Raw genomic sequence first — 21,583 nt, 5'->3', positions numbered from 1 at the left:
GTTTTTAAACTTAATTTCAATTTGAAGTTGTTTTTATGAACAAAATACATAAGCAAGAGAGATCAGCTTTAGATGGTAGTGGGTCTACCATGTGAACTTCAAAATGCTACTCTTTATGTATGTCCTTAATTACAGGTCAGAATGTACATAACATTTTATTCAAAAATAGCCTCCTCCTTAGCCAAAGTAACATATGAGCAAAATAAAAAAAAGATGTGAATTACAGTTGGGACTAATCACAACCCCTTACCAAACTTATGAATGTTAGATTGAAAGACAGCAAAATTACACATGTAAAAAGAATCTAATTATAAAATTTATTTTTAAGTTGTGTTAGTATCAGTTGACGTTCTCTGAAGGGGATTGTTTCCCCATTTTGAGTAACCCACAATTTATTTCAGAACAATATTCAAAGAGGTACATGAATTCTAACTAATACATCAATTTTGGCATTAACATGTCAGTAACCGTCTAACTGATGTTTTCACCATTTTACTGTTATCTTACTCCTTCTATTGCAATTTTGGCTTTGTAGCCATTGTCAAGTGAGACATTATTGTTCTTTAGAAATTAGTTACATTGCATGCTGTGATACATCTCACGATCATCATTATTTGACCAGACAAGGATCACCATTTTAATGCCACTTACATGGTATGTCAAAGCATCATGTGGAATGTCAACAATCTTTCAGTTGCAGTTGGATATGCAGGAGGAATAAATTAACAATCAGCTGGTGAAAGCATAATCATTTAGACGATTGTGCAGGACTGTGGCTCTTAATAATAAGAAAATCATACAGCAATGTAAGTTTTGAAACATAACTATGCTCATCTCCTTTCACAGTTTTCTGTAAGTAATTATCATCACAAGTACTGAATACATATAGGATCACTTTTTTTTTTTTACACACATGTACAAGCGTAATTACTTCTTGGTTTGAAGATGACATCCACTGAGTCATCAGGAAAAAGTAGGGTTTCAAACACTTGCTCAAGCCGTTTGCTACTACTCTGATACTCCAATTTGAATTTTTGTAGAATATAAAATAAAATTAGGTAGAGATCTTGTTCAGCAAACCGACGACCTTAAAACAACAAAAACTGTGTTAAAATACATCATAAAAATATAAATACTTATCATTTTATTTATTAAATGCCTATATGTCAGATTTTATTTTCAGCAAACTCAGAGATGCTTAGTTTAATCAAGTCTCACATTGTCTTTTCTTGTTTGATGCATTTATTATCTATCACATTACACTCACCTATTTTACCACAAATTTTTATTTATATTCATGGGCAACTTGTGATGAAAAACTATGTAGTGATATAAAATAAATGAAAAATCTTCTCCACCCCCACATGAATAGCTAAAATACTTTTAAGGGGTGAAAAAAACAACAACTTCCATTTCAGCACCATTTCACTCATTAGCTAAGTTGTGAATTTTTCAAGCATCTGTCATAATGTCAAATAAGTTATTTGATTTCTGATTTCCTGGCAATATTTCATTGAGCCTGCTGGTTGAGGCATCCCTCACGTAAAATTATATTTTGTTAGGGTTGTAGCAAATCTCCATTATTCAATAATATGAGTCCAATGAATCAGCAATATTTATTTTAATTTATTTGTTTCACACAGTTAGAAAACTGTAACTTGACGAGAATGGGAGTAAACAAGTGAACTGTCAATCATAAAGGCAAAAAGAAAACATAAGACTGATAAGATGTGTCTGCAGTTCAAAGAACATGGCCAGCCCCACCACAGGTTTGACTCAAAGTCACTGACCAGAGTCCTCATTTTTCTATCATTCTACAGTTATGTCCAGTGTCAGCAAATATGCTGGTTTTACTTATTTGAGTGATGCCATCAGTAGCTCGTAGTTATACATCACCTGCACTGTATGCTCATCATGCTTGGGAACTTTGAACAGCCCAGAGTATGATGGTTGTAATGCACTGCATCAGTTATTAACACTATATCACAGTACTTTTCAAGATCTTGGATGGCTGGACTCTGATTTGGTGCAGCAAATGTTGCAGCTCTGTCTCTACTGGTAGCTGATGTGTTGAAAAATACTCTGACAGTGGACATAATACTCCTCCATAAACCATTTCTGCTGCTGATGCCCCAATATCTGGCTTACACACTGTGTGGAGACACAGTAACACACATGGCAATGCAGAGGTCCAATTGTTTCCATGACACATAAGTGCAGCATTTAATGTTCTATGCCAGGGCTCTACCATGTCATTGCTTGCCTGGTGGTAGCTGTTTCTATGGTGGTGCTGGAACACACAACTTTGACAGTGATAACTCGATGTGTCATTCCTGATCTGTAGTAACACGAGCTAAGCAGCCAAAATGAGATATTTGGGTGGTTAAAACAGTCCTTGCTGTTGTCTCTGCAAGGTGTCACCAATTGGAATCGCCTCTGTCCACTAAGTCTATCTGTCAACCTTAGTAAATATATAGCAATATCCTTCTGATGGCAGTGGCAAAGCTACAGTAACTACAAGGGCGTGAGAGTAATGCCCTGTTGACTCTGTGAACTCTCCCTCTGGCTTGTGTACATTCCTGCTCTCTTTACAGTGCTGACATGCTACACACATTCTTGCCCATTGATGACAGTCTTTCTTTATAGTGGGCTGCAATCAGCTTAATGCATGGTTTTGCACTATGGTGAGCGAGGTTATAGATACTGTCAAAAACTGTTTTGCATAGCGTTTCAGGCACAAACGGTCTGGGGTTGCAGTTCAAAACACCACACCAAATTAGGTCCCTAGCACGTAATAACTGCAATTGCTCAAGCTGCAGAGCTCTCGTAAATATTCTTCCAGCCATCTGTCTGTAGCTTGTACTGCACTGATTCGCCTGTAGTAATCGGTACACATGATGACCACAATTCTTTTTTTAAAAAAAAAGAAAAAAAAGCTACCACGTTTTCTGCACCTTGTACGTGCCTCATGTCTGTCATAAATTGGCCAACAGATTCTAGTTGGCAAAACTGTCATAGAGAACACTCATCCTTGTGCTTGGTACAAGCAAATGTGATTGGTTTGTGGTCGGTATAGATTATGACCAGTCTGGCCTCCACGTAAGGGCAGAAGTACCACACCGCTTCAGATATGGCTACCACCTATGGGTCAGCCTTTGTGAGCTCACAGGAGAAAAAACCTAAGGGCTTCCAACTCTTTTCGACATACTGGTGAAGAGCTGCACAGATATCCTGCTGGCTATTATCTACCACTACAGGTAATGGCACATCTCAGACTGAGTGGGACAACAGAACTGCTTTCTGTAAGTTTACTTTTACCTTTTCAAAGTGGTGTCCACGGCAGGGGATGTCATTACCTGACAATGCTGTTGTCATTAGTGCCTATACATCTGCTGCTCCCGGCATGTGCTTCGATAAAAGTTTACAATTCCCAGGAATCTTCTCAATTTCTGGAAATCTATTGGATGTAGAATGCCCTTAATGACCTCGATCTTCTATTTTGACAGACAAATACCATCCGCTGAAACTGTATGGCTGAGGAATTTTACTCGATACTGGCACAGAACATATTTTGCTTCATTTATTATTAGCCCATATTAGCTTATCCTGCTGAACACTGCTCTCTTGCATTTCTCATGCAATGCTGCCATTTGTGAAAATATTGGGATATCATCAAGATAAATGAAACAGAAATTCAGTCCCCTTAACACCTCACCTGCAAAGTACCGCGATGTCCGGGCGGTATTTTTAAAACCGAATGACATACATAGATATCCAAAAAGATCAAACGGTGTTATTACAGCTCTCTTGGGTATGTTCTCTTCGACTATTGGTATCTGATGGTAAGCGTTTTACGATGGGCCACACCGAAAATGATAGCTCCAGTTAGCACATTTGTGAAATCCCTTATATTAGGGACTGGATAGCCGTCCGGGATGATATGTGTGTACCTTCCACAGGGCCTCCAGGTACCGTCTTTCTTTTTTAGCAAATTCAGTGCTGATGCCCATGGGCTGTCTGATCTGCTTATAATGCCAACTTGCAACATCTCTGCAGACTCTGCTACTGCTGCAGCCTAACGGTTAGCCGTTGAGAGACTAGCATGCCAGGTGTTGTGTTTTAATAACGTGCACCAGGGTATGCATCACTTTATCTATTTGGCCATCAATTCCTGTATGGTGTGTACAATTGAGTTAGGCTAGGCGCAAATTGAGACGCGTATATCGCGTGTCGCGCGACGCAGCGCAGCGCGCGTTTTTGTAACGTCATAGGTTCAAATGGGACCGCGCAAATTGCGACGCGACGCAACTGGTACGCGACACGCGCCTGCACCAGGTCGCGCGGCGTAGTGGTTGAGGCACAGGATCTCGCGCCGCACGTCGCGCGTGCCTCGCTGGCACCGTGGGAAATTTGTGGGGTGGAGGGGGGGGGGGGGGGAGAGAGGAAAAGTAGCAAAGTAGCACGGCCATATGCTCACATCGGAACGGCGCATATGAGCAGCGGTAGTATGGCAAGGGTAGTGTTTCGTTTTTCGTCATTTAAGCGCTCCAGATTTCTTCGTTAGTACTTTATACTTTTTCTGTTATTTACATCTGCATAGTTTTGATTTGTTTTTCTTCTGTCAAGAAAAATGCATACTTCGTTACTGGTGAGCCATTGGCCGCTAGAATTGTATCGTATGCATCCGCGATGTTTTCAGATCGCAAGAAGGGACAGAGGGTAGTGAATAAGGAAGCAAGGATTATTATAAAATCATGTGATTAAGAAGCAAGGCAGGAAAGTAAAACAAGGTTATCTTCTCGCAGCCTAGTATGCTGGCGTATATTTACGATCTGTTACAAAAATTTAGAAAGGGATAATCTCCACAGGTGTGATCCCTTTGTGCTCCTGGTAAAAAGCGTCCAAGATGTGAAGTATAGAAGTCTCACTGTGATTACTTGGATATGGATGTAATAAAGTAATACGACACACTGTACTATATGCATGTGAACATCACGTTTTCACTGCAAGTTAGAAACAGTTGAAAATCAGTCACAAATAACAATGTTTTAATTGGTTCGCCGTGATGAGAAAAAGCATTTCAATTGTTGGATGCACATTATCAGCGTTAATAAACTAATTATACAACAGGCTACACAAATGAAGAAACTGGTCGGTATTATTGCTTAAGTAGGAATATCCTAAAAGAGTGTCATGATTAGTTGAAATGTACTGCGGACAAAGATCTTCCTTCATGACAATGTTTTTCGAACTCCAGCTCACAAGGCACACATGGATAGCTTCTGTATTCGTGTCGCGCTCATTATCCTCCGCTGCTGACAATACACTGACCATTGTGTTGTGCGACAGATCACTTTTTTATTTTTCTCAGTAACAACTATTTTATTCGCGATCACACATTGTCAGTTTGGCAAGCCGTAGGTGAGTAACCAGTATCTGGCATGTGCCTGTCATTACGCCTGAAGGAACGCTCATCATTATTTTAATACTGCTCAGATCAAGAGAAGGAATAAAATCCTTTGGTAAGTTTCCATTCCAGTCGCTCAGTGTTAAAAATACGATAGGTTACGAGGATTCCACCAAAATTCCAACAGAATTGCCAATCTGTTTTTGTGTGAGTTGTTAACGTATTCTCATTCGAAGAAGCATCACCATTTATGAGTAAAGACCACATTTCTCTTGGTGACTGGTTTAATTGTACTTCCTTTGTCAAAATGTTATTTGCCAAACTCATCTCACAGCAGCTATTGAGACAGAATTCCGAAACGGAGGGCCTCATTAAACAAGTAATTGGCAACAACAGATCTCAATAGCTTACGGAAAACCTCATAGTGTCGATTTGCAGTAACATAAGAGAAGAAATTTCATGTTTATTTTCATACTAGGAAGCTCTTGTTTCGCTAGCTGCCGATAACTCTTAAAAAATTACAGTGACTGAAGTGAAATAAATAATAGTTCAAATGGCTCTGAGCACTATGGGATTTAACATCTGAGGTCATTAGTCCCCTAGAACTTAGAACTACTTAAACCTAATTAACCTAAGGACATCACACACAGCCATGCCCGAGGCAGGATTCGAACCTGCGACCGTGGCGGTCGCACGGTTCCAGACTGAAGCGCCAAGAGCCGCTCGGCCATGAAATAAATAAAAAAGGAAGTATAAGTAGTGATAGATCGCCATAGATAAGAAAGTTCTGTGTGTTTAATAATTGGCAAAACACTCTCTTCCTTGTGTGCTATCATTCGCCAAACTTTCGTTTCGATGTCTCGAGCGGTTTAGGAGATATGAGAGATGTTGCGAGTATTTCATACTCGCTGGCGTGAGATCGGAAGTGAGCGCGCTACATGGGATCCATTTTCTCGAGATCGGAGGCAGATAGAGATCTCCTCCCAAGTCTAAGCAAAAATTCAGCATGTTAGCTAAATTTCATACCCAGCAACGTATGGTGTAATACGCACAAAACGCAAAATCACATCGACCCCTAACTTATGTTGCAAACTTTTTGAGTTTTGCGTAGTGTCTTACTAAAATGTGTACATCACAATAAGAATGGTCATTAGCGAGGTGATGGGCACATCGCCACGAAGCTGACATATAACGCTACAAGTAAGACAAAGATCCTTTGTTTTCAGAGAATAGTTTCTGTAAAATCGTTTGAGAAATATAACAGGTTGCGCGCACTTCGGTTCAGTCAGCGCAGAGCGCCGCCAGTCGGCCCGTGCGATGTATGGTGTACGCGTCGCAATATGCACTGGACCCACGCGACCCGTGCGGCACTTGCGTTTCGCGCTGTAGTGTCGTGTCACGTCACACGTGCTATACGCGTCTCAATTTGCGCTTAGCCCTATAGGGTGATGAGATGATATTTGTACCGACTTTGCCTATTGTACATGTAATGACTTCACTGTGCTACACTGACAAGAGAACATTCCAATCTGATATGTTGAAACCCGTCCTGAAATTTTTTTATACAAGAAGAATGCATCAAAAGACACACAATGTCCAAATTTTAGCTGCTAAGACACACTCCAAATTTTTTTTAACGCTGAAAATTTCCAAATTCGTAGCTCGCCAGGCGGCTGGAGAAATGTACACCCCTGCAGTAGCTGTAGCAGACTAATTGCGCAACACAAGGGCACACATCGTGGGCTGACGCCACATTGGTAAACAGCTAACACGGCACAATCTTTGAAAGTGAGAAGCTGCCACTTCATACTCGTTATTTACAGACCGGTATGTAGTAAGCTCCTCCAATGATAAATAAATGTACCGGAACTGGTTTTGTGAAGTGTGTTCTAATTTGTGCAAAATATTACAAGTGGCGCTATATTTTCTTTCTTTGAAAGTGAGGACTTGTCAGTTACATACTAGTTATTTACATAATGATGTGTATCACAAAAGTACTAAGAAGCAGCTCCCCCACTCCTAAATAATGTGCTGGTCGTGTGAGATGTGTTCTAATTACTGAGAAAAATTAAAATTCACTCTCAGGAAAGTAGATTCTTCCTTTGCTCTTGAAATTAACTGCAACAACGAGAAAAAGTACCAGAATACTTTTCGTCTGCATATTTTTTTTTTTTGTTCGAAGACGTTCTTGCTTGATAAGAAAATCTAAAATAACTGGCTTGTGTTTTTTTTTTTTATACTTTACAGGCAGCTTAAAGTGCGACCAAGTCATCTATTAATTCATTTTCACATGTGTTAGTCCCTTCTCTTGTGTTTTCTGTTCTGACAGTGAGGTAGTTTGTTTTTGCCAGATAATCAATGTGTTTTGAATATTCACTCACATTTCCATGTTTCATTCTCAATTTTGTAAATTATTGACAGTCACAAGTCCCACGCGCTCTCAGAAACGTGAAGGTAAATAATAAAATTTTTGCCGATGGTAGGACGTGAACTAAAATTATCGCAACTGGGATTTCCACTCTGCGCTCACCGCGTAGCACTTCACCCATTACATCACAGTGATGTTATATACGTCAAAAATTTTTTCCTGTTTCATACAGTACTGAAACCTTTATACGCTCATAAATCATTATTTGACATTTACTATCTATAAACTGCATCGTTTCGAGAGATCCTCAGCGTGCTAGTGTGTTGGGACAAACGTGGTATTAATATATAACACCAAATATGAGCGTGACGAAATCCAATAAGGTCTCAAAACCAGATGCTTCGTGATTTCCCTAAATCGCTCCAGGCAAATGCCGGGATGGTTCCTTTGAACGGGCACGGCCGACTTCCTTCCCCATCCTTCCCTAACCCTATGAGACCGATAACCTCACTGTTTGGTCTCTTCCCCCAAACAACCAACGAACCAACCAGATGCTTCAGTCAAATTATATCTCTGAAAGGCCCACCTCCTGAAGACCTATGCCTACTATTTCTTAGCTAATTTCATGGACATTCATTTGAGTGATGTCGACATTTATTTACAAACTGTGGAGACATTAGAAGAAACAGGGAATAGCCCTTGACGATTTCATGAACTGTGATTCAAACAATGATCGTTGTGCTAACTGAAGTCGGGAACAAAAATAGAGTGCCTTCCAAGCCCAAAGAAAATGTGTACAGTAATAGCTTTTAGTGACAAAGAAAACACTGTAAATTTTTTCGTTAGACGAAGGAGGGAGAAAGCGCTTAAACTTAAGTAGTGTGCAACGCCACCTTCGATTTGTAAAATCTGAACATAAATTGTATAAATGGAAGAAAGATTTACACGAAGTATAAAATATGTGCCAAAATGGTGTTTGCAAAAGTAAGAAAAAAAACTATTTGATAGATTTAGAACTGCTCATGAGATTCAATGTATCATTACCAAGGTACACTATGTGAGCAAAAGTATCCGGACACCCCCAAAAACATAGTTTTTCATATTAGGTGCTTTGTGCAGCCACCTACTGCCAGGTACTCCATATCAGCGACCTCAGTAGTCAATAGAGATTGTGAGAGAACAGAATGGGGCACTCCGCGGAACTCACGGTCTTCAAATTTGGTAAGGTGATTGCATGTCACTTGTGTCATATGTCTGTACGTCAGATTTCCATACTCCTAAACATCCCTAGGTCCACTGTTTCCAATGTGATAATGAAGTGGAAACATGAAGGGACATGTACAGCACAAAAGCGTACAGGCCGACCTCATGTATTGACTGACAGAGACCGCCAACAGTTGAAGAGGATCGTAATGTGTAATAGGCAGACATCTATCCAGACCATCACACAGGAATTCCGAACTGCATCATGATCCACTGCAAGTACTGTGGCAGTTAGGCGAGATGTGAGAAAACTTGGATTTCATGGTTGAGCGGGTGCTCATAAGCCACACATCATGCCAGTAAATGCCAAACAACGTGTTGCTTGGTGTAAGGAGCTTAAACATTGGACAATTGAACAGTGGAAAAGTGTTATGTGGAGTGACAAATGACGGTACACAATGTGGCGATCAAATGGCAGGGTGTGGGTATGGCGAATGCCGGGTGAATGTCATCTGCCAGCGTGCGTAGTGCCAACAGTAAAATTCAGAGGTGGTGGTGTTATGGTGTAGTCGTGGTTTTCATGTAGAGGGCTTGCACGCCTTGTTGTTTTGTGTGGTACTATCACAGCACAGGGCTACATCGATGTTTTACGCACCTTCTTGTTTCCCATAGTTGAAGAGCAATTTGGGGATGGTGATTGCATCTTTCAACACAATTGAGCACCTTTTCATAATGCACGACCTGTGGAGGAGTTGTTACATGACAATAACATCCCTGTAATGGACTGGCCTGCACAGAGTCCTGACCTGAATCCTATAGAACACCTTTGGGATTTTTTGGAATGCCGACTTCGTGCCAGGCCTGACTGACTGACATCGATACCTCTCCTTGAAGAATGGGCTGCCATTCCCCAAGAAACCTTCCAGCACCTGATTGAACATATGCCTGCTGGTTTTTCCAGCAGATACACTGGAATCTGCACTTTCATTTGTGGGCTATAAATGGTGTTACACCCATTGTGCAAACTATTTGTTGTATTTTCAACACATCTCATCATTTGCAAAATTCACTTATGCAGATCTTCTTGCAGCTGTAACAGCTGCAGCTTTGTCTGAACCCGTTTGGCATATTTACACCAAGTCACTGTTTGGCTTTGCACATTACCTAGGGTCTCTGCACTTTTCAGTGTTCCACAGGTCACCAGATTGAAGTAATGCTCCTTTATTCAAAAATATTGGTCCAATGAATCAGTGATGTTTGGTTTAAGTGATTTATTTCACTCAGTTAGGAAAATGCACCTTCACATGAACATGAGGAAACAAAGAACTGTCAAATGTAAAGACAAAGAGAAAACATAACAACAATAAGGTGTAACTGCAGTCCAAAGGACCATAAAATACATTTCTGAATCTTAATCCAAAGTCAGTGCTTCCAACAGGGTGATAGAAATTATTCATTAATGTCCATGGATTAATCACCTGGAACATTTATGGACCAGTTATGTAGAAAAGAGAGAATGTACATAAAAACAGTTACAAATCCACTCCACTCCACATGAATATGCATGCATTGTCGCCCCCCCCCCCTCCCCCTTACACTCACAAGTCAATATGTAGTCATGTGATGCTGTGCACTGTTCCCTGTCCTCAGCGATTCATAGCTTATAGATAATATTCCAACCTGCATTTCATTTTAACTGACATGTCTTGGCCTGTTGAAATTTTATACAATAATGGAAAGCCATGGTAGAATGTAAATAATTTAAAAAATTACAATAAGCTAGCAAAGTTTTCAGTCTTGTTTACATGCTTTTCTAATAATTTACATCACAGTCACTCAGATATATAAAAAAAAAAACATTCAGGTTACTGGATTTGGCAAGTAGTTGGTACCTTCAAATGTGCTTAACCCACTAAAAATATCTGTACAAAACTTTTGAGTGGATTAAGCACACCTGAAGAATGCAACCATTTGCCAAAACCAGTAATGTGAATATTTTTTATATAGCTAAGTGATCATGACATAATAAATTATTATACAAACATTTACAAAGCTTGCATACTTCCCGTTGGCAATATGTCAGACGATAAAAAAAAGAAAAAGAAAAAAAACCTTGTTTATGCGCATTTCAATGACTCTGCACCTCTAGTATACTGTTCAAATTTTGTGAGATTAATGGTGGCTGCTTATTTGCTGTTTATTAAAAAAAAACTTGCAGCATATTTGTCTCATCATAAAATCAAATGGAGGACACATGCTACACACTTGTATTCCCCTAAACTGAAGAGCTGATTCAAGATATCTACGAGCTCTGGTGTTAGAAGATGTATTCTTTCATTGTAAATCTAACACAAACTTTGTACACTGATAGGGGAAAAATGTAATGGGGCAGTATCATACACTTAGTTTGGTCAAGCTGAGTTCTTTTTCAGAAGTTAGGAAGACTCGGCTACTGACATCACTGAAAGCACCTTCTTGCTTTCCATCTTTATATGCTTAATTCTTCCTTTAACGTGTGACTTTTCCTTTTGCTTGTTAGTAAGAAAACAGCACGCCTCTGGATGTGATATTGTGAAACAATGTATCTGTTACATACTTCTTGGAAATATGCATCAGATAAATTATTTCCTAATATCCCACAAGTTCTAGTAAGCACCTTCTTCCATTGCTTTTTCTGTCATATAAGTGGTATCCAATTTACATTTAATATTTTTCTTCTGGTTACATTCTTTATTATTGTTCAGAGTGTAGTGGAACTATCAGAGCAGATAATAAACTTCCTTGCATGATGTTTCTCAATTTCTCCTCTGTCCTCAGTATTAAATGCAGTTCCGCATTGCATACTGAAAATTTATTATGGGAGTCTCCAGGATACACTCTGAAGAGAAGTAAAGCTTAGACCATATAAAATAATATGGTTCCAGCACAATGAAATTTTAAGAAACAATAATACTAATAGGTTCTACTAATACTAATACTGATACTATTGAGGTTCTTAAATTTATATCCCCAAACAGTCTATGCTATCTAAGTGATCCGAGTATGCCCCACATATGCCACCCCTCAATTGCAGCAGTGACCTCTGCCACATCAGTCATAAAAAGGTATTATTTTTCACAGACTGAAGCTGTTTTGCAAATATGTTCCCAATAGATGACATGCATATCTCATTATGAGAAGAAGCCACCAGAGGCAGCTCATCTGTCTCTGCATACTTACTTGATATGTGATCAGTTCAATAGCTCCACTGTAACACCTTTAAATATGCAGGCAGTTAAGTTAATAATTAAATAATAAGTATAGAAACTGTAGAGTGGTTAGCAATTGTAGTTAAATGCAATGTGAAGGGAACTTCTGGATGGATTAATATTGTGTGCTGCCCTGAATTCTCTAAACTTCAATTTTTCTTTCACCATAATCAACTTAACAGCTGAATGCTCTGTGTGTGCTTCACTGTCTGCTTCAAACATACTTATTGCTAGTACCTCTCTCTATTCTTCCAGGCTCTGCAGCTGCCCTTGTACTAGCACTTATGAGAGAAAAGATGAGGCAGAGACTGGCACAGCCACAAAATAAGGGTATCTTCCAGAATTAATCTTTTGCTTTCTGCTGAAGTTCACACTGTTATGAAGTTCACACTGGCATGAAGTTCACACTGGCATCAAGTTCACACTGGCATGAAGTTTGCACTGTTATGAAGTTTGCACTGTTATGAAGTTTGCACTGTTCAAGTAAACTGTGTGGTGGGTTAGAATGCAAAGCCAAATTTTTGTCTGACACACTGAGCCATTCTCCAACAAGTGCTAGTTCAACAAAGTATGTAGTATGCAATAAAGCTTGTGTTAAGAATAGAAGAATATGTTGAAGGTGATGGCAAGCTGAAGCTCTTACTACAAGGTGTGCTCAGATGGATCAGTCAGAATTTTGCTGGCTAAAAGGAATCTGAATTTGAAATAAATCTTTAATATGTCAGAAAATTTCATAACACTTTTCTGCAGAGTGAAAAACTCATTCTGCACGATGGATGATTTCTGATAATTGTGAATTGATGCAGTTTACAGCATTCCTTTTGTATGAGAAGAAACCTTGCTTTTTTCTCCTAGGCATTCAATTATCAACAGCAATTAACATACTGATGCAGTAAAAAGAGAATTGTATAGCACCCTGGTGAAGAAATGTTATTACTCTGTTGATGAATTTTTTAATGATCTGACCATCTGAGCAGAATAAAAGCAATAATAATAAATAATATTCAGATATTATTGTGATTATATAAAAAATATTGTATTCTATGTATAATTTATCATAGTTATAAGCTGACAAGTCTCCTGTACATAAAATCAATGATTTAACTTGTACATTATGAGACAATAAAATTCTGATTCTGATTCAATAGCGCTTTGTAGCATGGATACAGGCTGTAGTAAAAGGAATGATTAAAACACTGCTTTGAGGGACCTTATACTCCAGAATATACTCAAGTATACATCACCAACTTAGTAAATCTCAAATGGCATTGTTGACTTACATGTCACCTCAGGGTTCAGCCATCTAGATCAGAAAGGTAAGTACAGGGTCATTGGAATTAAAGTTAAACTTTCAATCCGCTGTAGACATAACACCACTGGTCATAATGACGCCAAACTGCAATGAAATATTATCGGAGAAGGGGGGAAATGTATGATAGAAGAAAAATAGTTACAAAATGTAGCAATAGATGGCACTGTAAGCATCATTATTTAATAGTGGTTGACTACATATTACAAATGAATCATACAACAATGCCTAAGGTGTACATTTGACATTAAACAAACTGTACTACTCAGTGTGCATGGGTGTACAGGTGTGATACTGTTAGTTACGTAAGCCCATCCACCATGGCAAGGTCATATCACATTGGATGGGAAAAATCGGTGTTTGATTCTCCTGAGGCCAAAAACCACATAAGCATCACTCATGTCGGGTTTAATTGTCCTGAGGCCAAAAACCGCATAAAATCATAAATCACATCGGTTTTTAATTGTCCTGAGGCCAAAAACTGCATGAAAAGCATCAATCAAAATCAGACCAGATTATTAATTTCCATGTGACTGGCACAAAACATGTTCAATATTCTGTACACCATTTTCTGCAACAAGTTGAAATTGAGAAACAGCATTTTCCACATCTGATCAAAGTGTGTCCAGGGTCACATTCAAAATGTGTTGCACAGTGCATGCCTTCAATGCAGCTAAGTCTGCAATTGCAACACTGAATATAACACCTTTCAGAAAGCCCCACAGCCAGAAGTCACACAGATTAATATCAGGTGATCAGGACGGCCAGGCTGTAGGGAAATGGTGCCAATAATTACAGCATTTCCGAAATGGCACTTGAGTAGCTGTTTAACTGGATTTGCAATGTGTGGAGGTGTGCCATCTTGCATAAAAATGTTCCCATTCACACATCCACGCTGTTGGAGAGCTGGAATGACGTGGTTGTGCAAAAGACACTCATAGCGCTTGCCAGTGACGGTACAGGTAACAGGACCAGGAGCACTTGTCTCTTCGAAAAAATATGGCCCTATGATAAATGGTGCCGTAAACTCACACCACACATTGTCCTTTTCAGGATGAAGTGGTGCTGATTGATTTACGTGTGGATTTTACATCGCCCATATTTGACAATTCTGTGTATCGATATCTCCTGTCAGATGGAAGTGGGCTTCGTCTGTCCACAAAATCTTCCACAGCCAATCATTGTCCACTTCCATGCGAGCAAAAAGTTCTAAAGCAGAGGCCCTCTAGCTGGCTGGTCAACAGCAGGCAGTTTGTGGGGTTTAAAGGGACCAGACTACAAAGGCCGCTGGTCCCTTGTTACACGACCATGAAAAGCCACAAGAAAGAAAAACAAGCAACGGAGGTAACAAGGGATGACACAGAACAAGAAAGGCACAGACAAAGACCAGAAAAAAAGGAATTAAAAGTGCATAGAGTTGTACAGTGGTTGGCCAACCATGGAAACAAAAAGGAAAAGCCAACCGACCACCAAGAGACATACTAAAAACCCCAATCTCAAACTGTAGGCTAAAGGCCACACTCAACGCACAAAAGAGACAAACCCTCAGATTGAGCAATAAAAGCCCCCTGCTCGAATAATACTCAAAACTATACCTGCCACAGCAGCATCATCCGTTAAAAGAGCATGGGGCGTATCAGGCAGTGCAAACATCTGTCTGAGCGCAGTTAAAAGCAGACAGTCCAACAAGATGCGGACCACTGTCAATGTCGATCCACAGTGACATAGAGGCGGGGTCCCGCAGCTCAATAAATGACCGTGTGTCAGCCAGGTGTGGCCAATGCGTAGGCGGCAGAGTACAACAGAGTCCTTGCGAGAGGTCCACAATGAGGAGTGCCACACACCGGTAGTCTCCTTGACGACCCGAAGTTTGTTGGGTGAAGGCAGGGTGTGCCATTCATCACTTCAGGAACCAAGGACCTTCTGCCACAAAACTGACTGGAGATCACACTCCAAAAGACCAATCTCCAGGGCGGATGCATCGATAGCCTATTCGGCCAGCCCATCAACCCGTTCATTACCTGGGATGCCGACATGAGCCGGGGTCCACACAAAGACCACGGAGCGGCTGCAATGGGCAAGAGTATGGAGGGACTCCTGGATAGCCATCACCAGACAAGAGTGAGGAAAACACTGGTCGATAGCTCGTAAACTGCTCAGGGAGTCACTGCAGTTAATGAAGGACTCACGTGAGCAGGTGCAGAGATACTCTAGGGCGTGAGAGATGTCTACCAGCTCTGCAGTGAAAACTCTGCAGCCAGCCAGCAGCCAGCCAGCAATGAGCGTTGTTCAGAATGATCCCAAAGAGTAATAGCATAACCAACTTGACCAGCAACCATTGAACCATCGATATAGACCAAGTCAGAGGCGCGAAACGCGGCAAGAATGGAAAGAAAGCAGCGGTGGAGGGACTCAGGAGGGACAGAGTCCTTCGGGCCCTGTGCCAAATCCAGCTGAAGGCATGGGTGGGGCACACACCACGAGGGTATACGTAAATTGGGCCAGAAAAGAGGTGAGAGGGGGAAAACACAAGCCCTGAGAGAAGAGCCCGGAAGCGAACCACGATCGTACACCCAGACTGGGGCCACCGTTCGGGAAGATGGACGACCAAGTTGGGGAACAGGAGACAGTAATTTGCATGCCTGGGCAAGCTACAAACATGTTCACCATAAGCGGCCAGTAGTCGTTGACGTCAGATCCCAATAGAGGGACACCAGCCTCCACAAGTATGCTGTTTACTAGGCTTGTGTGGAAAGCACCAGTTGTGAGTTCAATCCCACAGTGAAGTATGGGGTCAAGCAACCGCAACACGGAAGGTGATGCTGAACCATAGGCTAGGCTCCCATAATCGAGATGGGACTGAATCAACGCCTGATACAGTCGTAGAAGGGTAGACCAATCGGCACCCCAGCTGGTGTGACTCAACCAACGGAGAGTGTTAAGATGCCGCCATCACGTTTGTTTAGGCTGCTGAATATGAGGGAGCCAAGTCAAGCGGGCATCGAAAAGCAATCCCAAAAACCAATGCATCTCCACCACAGCAAGAGGTTCACCATCAAGATAAAGCCATGGCTCAGGGTGAACAGTGCAATGCCGGCAGAAATGCATGACGCAGGTGTTGGCGGCCAAGAACTGGAAGCCGTGCATGACAGCCCAAGACTGCACCCTGTGGGTAGCACCCTGTAGCTGCCGTTCAGCAACTGCAATGCCAGTGGAGCTATAGTACAGGCAAAAGTCATCAGCATACAAAGAAGCCAATATGGACATTCCCACAGCTGCAGCTAGCCCATTGAAGGAAACTAAAAACAGGCAGACACTCAAGACAGAGCCTTGCGGAATCCCATTCTCCTGGAGGAACTATGGGAGGAACGAACTTGCATGTGGAAGGAATGAAGTGACAGAAAATTTTGAATAAAACTTTGGAATGGACCCTTAAGACCCCACCCATGAAGTCTGGTGAGGATGTGATGTCACCACATTGTATCATACGTCTTCTGCATGTCAAAACAGATGGCAACCAGATGCTGACAGCGGACAAATGCTGTGCAGATGGCAGACTCCAGGCAGACCAGATTATCAGTTGCAGAATGAACCTTATGAAACCCACCCTGGGACAGAGCCAGAAGGCCCCGAGACTCAAATAGCCAACTCAACTTCCAGCTCACCATGCGTTAGAGCAACTTTCACATAACATTGGTGAGGCTAATGGGATGGTAGCTGTCCTCCTCCAGGGGGTTCTTTCCAGGCTTCAACACTGGGATGATAATGCTTTCCTGCCACTGAGGCGGGAACTCACACTCAACCCTGATATGGTTGAAAAGGTCGAGGAGGTGTTGCTGGCATTCCACCGAGAGGTGTTTGAGCGTCTGATAATGAATGCAATCCTGCCGTATCAGGGCACGCGGCTAGCGCACTTTGTAATTACCACTCACTGAATGGAGCTTTGTACGATTCAGGGTGGCGCATATGGAATGAAAGGCTCTGATATTCCAACCACTCTTTCAGGGAGCGGAAGGCTAACGGGTAATTCGTAGAAGCGGAACTCTAAGCATAATGCTCTACTAAGAGTTCTCCAATTGTGTCTGATTCAGTACAGACTGCTCCATTCAAGAAAAGCCCAGGGACGCTGCTAGGGGTCTGATATCCATAGAGTCACCTAATCTTGGTCCAAACCTGTGATGGAGAGGTACGGATGCCAATGGTGAAGACATACTGTTCCCAACACTCCTGCTTCCATCAGTGAATAAGGCGTACGGCTCGGGCACAGAGCCACTTAAAAGTAATGAGGTGTTCCAGTGATGGGTGCCACTTATGACATTGGAGAGCCCACCCACGATCTCTAATCGCCTCAGCAATCTCCAGTAACCACCAAGGCCTACGCCGAGGGGACCCGGAAGAACAGGGAATTGCAGATTCCACTGCAGAAACTATGCTGGTGGCGGTCGTGTGAACTACCACATCAATGGCGTCATGAGAAAGAGGCTCAATAGTGGCAATGGTGGTTAATGAGTCCCAGTTGGCCTTATTCAAAGCCCATCTGGGGAGGCACCCAGAAGAGTGATGCTGTGGCAGTGACAGAGAGATTGGAAAGTGGTCACTACTGCACTAGTTGTCATGCACACTCCATTGGACAGACGGCAGAAGGCTAGGGGTGCAGACCAAAAGGTCAATGGCTGAGTACGTGCCATGAACCACACTGAAATGTGTGAAGACACCATTATTTAAGAGGGAAAGGTCGAGCTTTGCCAACACTTGCACAACGACAGTGCCTTGGCCTGTTGCCACCAATCCACCCCACAAAGGGTTATGGGCGTTAAAGTCGCCCAGTAACAGAAAAGGTGGCGGCAGTTGGGCTATCAGCGCAGCCAATACATGCTGTGACATCACCATCCAGTGGAAGATAGATACTGCAGACAGTAACAGCCTGAGGCGTTCACATCTGAACAGTGACAGCCTCTAAGGTGTCTGAAGAGGTACACACTCGCTGTAAAGAGAGTTAAGGACGGAGATGCAAACTCCGCCAGATATCCTTGCATAAGCTGTCCGATTCTTGTAATAACCCTGGTAGCCACAGAGGGCGGGGGTTTGCATCGTCGGAACCCAAGTTTCCTGGAGAGCAATGCAGAAGAAAGGGTGAAGGCTGATAAGCTGTAGGGGCTCAGCAAGGTGGTGGAAACAACCGCTGTATTTCCACTGGAGAATGACATTGTCTGTGTCCGAAAAAGGCGTGAAGGGACCAAGGAGGCAGATTACGCCACTGGGTCACCCGATGCCACTGATTGAGTACCTGTGTGAGCGACATCCATCGTGTCCGAAGGTCCTGCGAGATCTAGGCCCTCAGCGGACGCCAGAATCTCCACCTCATCCTCAGATGCAGAGTTGTGGAATGGGTGCCACTGAAAGGTCTGGATTCTTGGATACCTTCTGCTTTTTTGGCTTCTCTCATTGTTCCTTTGGTGGTTCTGGCTGGGAGGACTTCACTGCATCAGTCTCAGAGACTGAGGAGAACCATGAAGCCCTATGACCAGCTACCTGTGGTTGCTTCAGCCACTGGTGGGCGTCCGCTTTTCCACTGGTCATAGCCCGGGAAGGGAGTGACCCAAGGGACCCCTTTCTGGCAAGAGAAGCCAAAGAAGACTTCCACTTCTCCAGCTGAGAAGTGAGGACTGATGATGTCTCCGATGGTTTGGGGGGAGGGGGGGGGGGGTGTTGCTCCTGAAGTAGGTGGTGCAAGTGCAACAGGGAGGGAAGTGTCCACCCCACCATCAAGGGGGCAGGTGGAGTCTGACAGCTCTGAGAGCCAACTGTACGTGATGAAATGGGAGATGGTAGACCTGTTGTAACAGCAGTGGCGTAAGTAGGTGTCATACGCACAGGATGGAGTCACTCGTATTTTTGCTTAGCCTCAGTGTAGGTAAGGCAGTCTGGGATCTTGTATTCCATTACCTTCTGTTCTTTCTGTAGAATCCTACAGTCAGTGAGCAAGAGAAATGGTGCTCTCCACAGTTAACGCAGATGGGAGGTGGGGCACATGGAGTATTGGGATGCGAAGGATGTCCACCATCTTTACATGTGACGCTGTAAGTAGATCGAGAAGACATATGGCCAAATTTCCCGCATTTAAAACACTGCATCAGGGGAGGGATATATGGCTTCACATTACAGTGGTAAACCATCACCTTGACCTTTTCAGGTAAATTGTCACCCTCGAAGGCCACAATGAAGGCACCGGTGGCAACCTGATTATCCCTCAGGCCCCGATGGACGCGCCAGATGAAGTGAACGCCCCGTCATTCTAAGTTGGCACACAGTTCATCGTGAGACTGCAAAAGAAGATCCCTATGGAATATAAGATTCTGAACCATTTTCGAGCTCTCATGGGGCAAGATGGAAACAAAAACATCCTCCAGCTTGTCACAGGTGAGGAGTGCCCATGACTGGGCAGAGGATGCTGTTTTGATGAAGACTGACCCAGAGTGCATTTTGGACAAGCCCACCACCTCCCCAAACTTGTCCTCTAAATGCTCCACAAAAAACTGAGGTTTCATTGACATGAATGATTCCCCATTAACTCGCATTCAGAGGTACTGGGGCAAATAAGTATTGCTGCCATCCTTAGCCTTTCGTTCCTCCCAAGGTGTGGCCAGGGAGGGGAAAGGGAGGGGAACGATTTGGGGTCATACTTCTGTGCATCTAAGTGAGCCCTCGAACGCTTAGAGACTGATGGTGGCTGGCCACCAGCAAGAGATGATGTACCACGCTTCATTGGGTGATGCCACCCACACCGATCAAGGGCCCTCTCCATGGGTGCCACCCAGCCTCAGCAAGGGCCACCTGGCAGGATGGCTATTGCCGGGAGTCCCAATGCCCCACGGAGATAGGCATCCACTCCTTGGCATATGTGGGAAGTTAACGGCGTGGGCATCAGGGGGTTGTCAGGAGGTGCAAAGAAGTCCAGGGTCGTTGTCAGCGCAGAATGCGACACTGCATAGTGCATGGCGGAAACCGCACCCAGGAATGTATCCTCGCCAAAGAGATGGAGAATGAGTGAGACTGAAATGCAACAATGTGAAAGGGGGCTAAAGATCTCAACACACTATGGACATGATGCACCATGTAAGGCACCCTTCCCCAGTTGGCTCACTCTTTGGAAAAATTTTGGAGAATGGAGGTCAAACCCTACAGGGGACCAACACATGTGTGAGACTCCATTTAGTCGCCTGTTACAACAGGCAGGAATACCGCGGGCCAATTCTAACCCCAGAACCCACAGGGGGGGAGGTCAACAGCAACGTCTAATGTTCGGGACCACCACTCATCTCCTCCTGCATTGCTGTGGCCACTGCTTCCACTGATGTTGAATCAATTTGTTTCCTCCCTTTACCAGGCTGCACACCAAATTCGGATTTCCTTATCATTTTCTCCATACCCACGGCAGTCATCAGACCGACGCCTTTTTTGAAACCCTTCAGTGTCTGGAACTTCTGCAGAGTGACGTGTCCACAGTCATCATTCTGGTAATACAGCTTTAAAAGCTGAGTGCTATCCTGCATTGAGAGAGTCATGGCGAATGTCACAGACATGAAAGGAGGAAAAGCCATGTACCTGGCATGTTTATACCAACTTCAATGGGTCGTGCGCATGACAGGTGTTTTCATTTACGTATTCTGACACATACAACGCCATCTAGTGGTCAGTTTGCACACTATTTTCTTTCTTCTGCCGTACATTTTCCCCATTCTCCAATAATATTCTGTTGCAATTTGATGTCATTCTGACCAGTGGTGTTATTTCTAGTGCGTTTTGAAAATTTAACTTCAATTATAATCACCCTATACGTTGTGTGTGTCACTACGATGAATGAATCTTGGTGCTGATGAGAAAGAGAGAGAGAGAGAGAGAGGGAGGGAGGGAGGGGGGGGGGGGAAGGGAGAGATGGATGAGGGAAAATGTTGGCATTAATGCCTTGCCAGCTCCTGTAGAATGACAATGGGCAGACCGCCATGATTAATATTCCTTTGTGACAAGACCACCATCAAAAGTTTATG

The 21,583-nt window shown here is 42.9% G+C and overlaps 1 protein-coding gene across 1 annotated transcript in view; it reads right to left on the bottom strand.

Moving 5' to 3' along the window:
- Positions 1–296: 296 nt before the first annotated feature.
- LOC126248532 (probable cytochrome P450 CYP44) overlaps positions 297–21,583 on the bottom strand; it is a 256,791-nt gene continuing 235,504 nt past the window's right edge. The window contains exon 10 of the mRNA XM_049949589.1: positions 297–1,087. Within this exon, the coding sequence (XP_049805546.1) occupies positions 906–1,087 (182 nt within the window). The 3' untranslated portion in view covers positions 297–905. The remainder of the gene's footprint in view (positions 1,088–21,583) is intronic.

This window comes from Schistocerca nitens, chromosome 3 (genome assembly GCF_023898315.1).
Source record: "Schistocerca nitens isolate TAMUIC-IGC-003100 chromosome 3, iqSchNite1.1, whole genome shotgun sequence".
NCBI lineage: Eukaryota > Metazoa > Arthropoda > Insecta > Orthoptera > Acrididae > Schistocerca > Schistocerca nitens.
The sequence above is the reverse complement of the archived record's forward strand: the minus strand, read 5'-3'. Positions and strand labels throughout refer to the sequence as shown.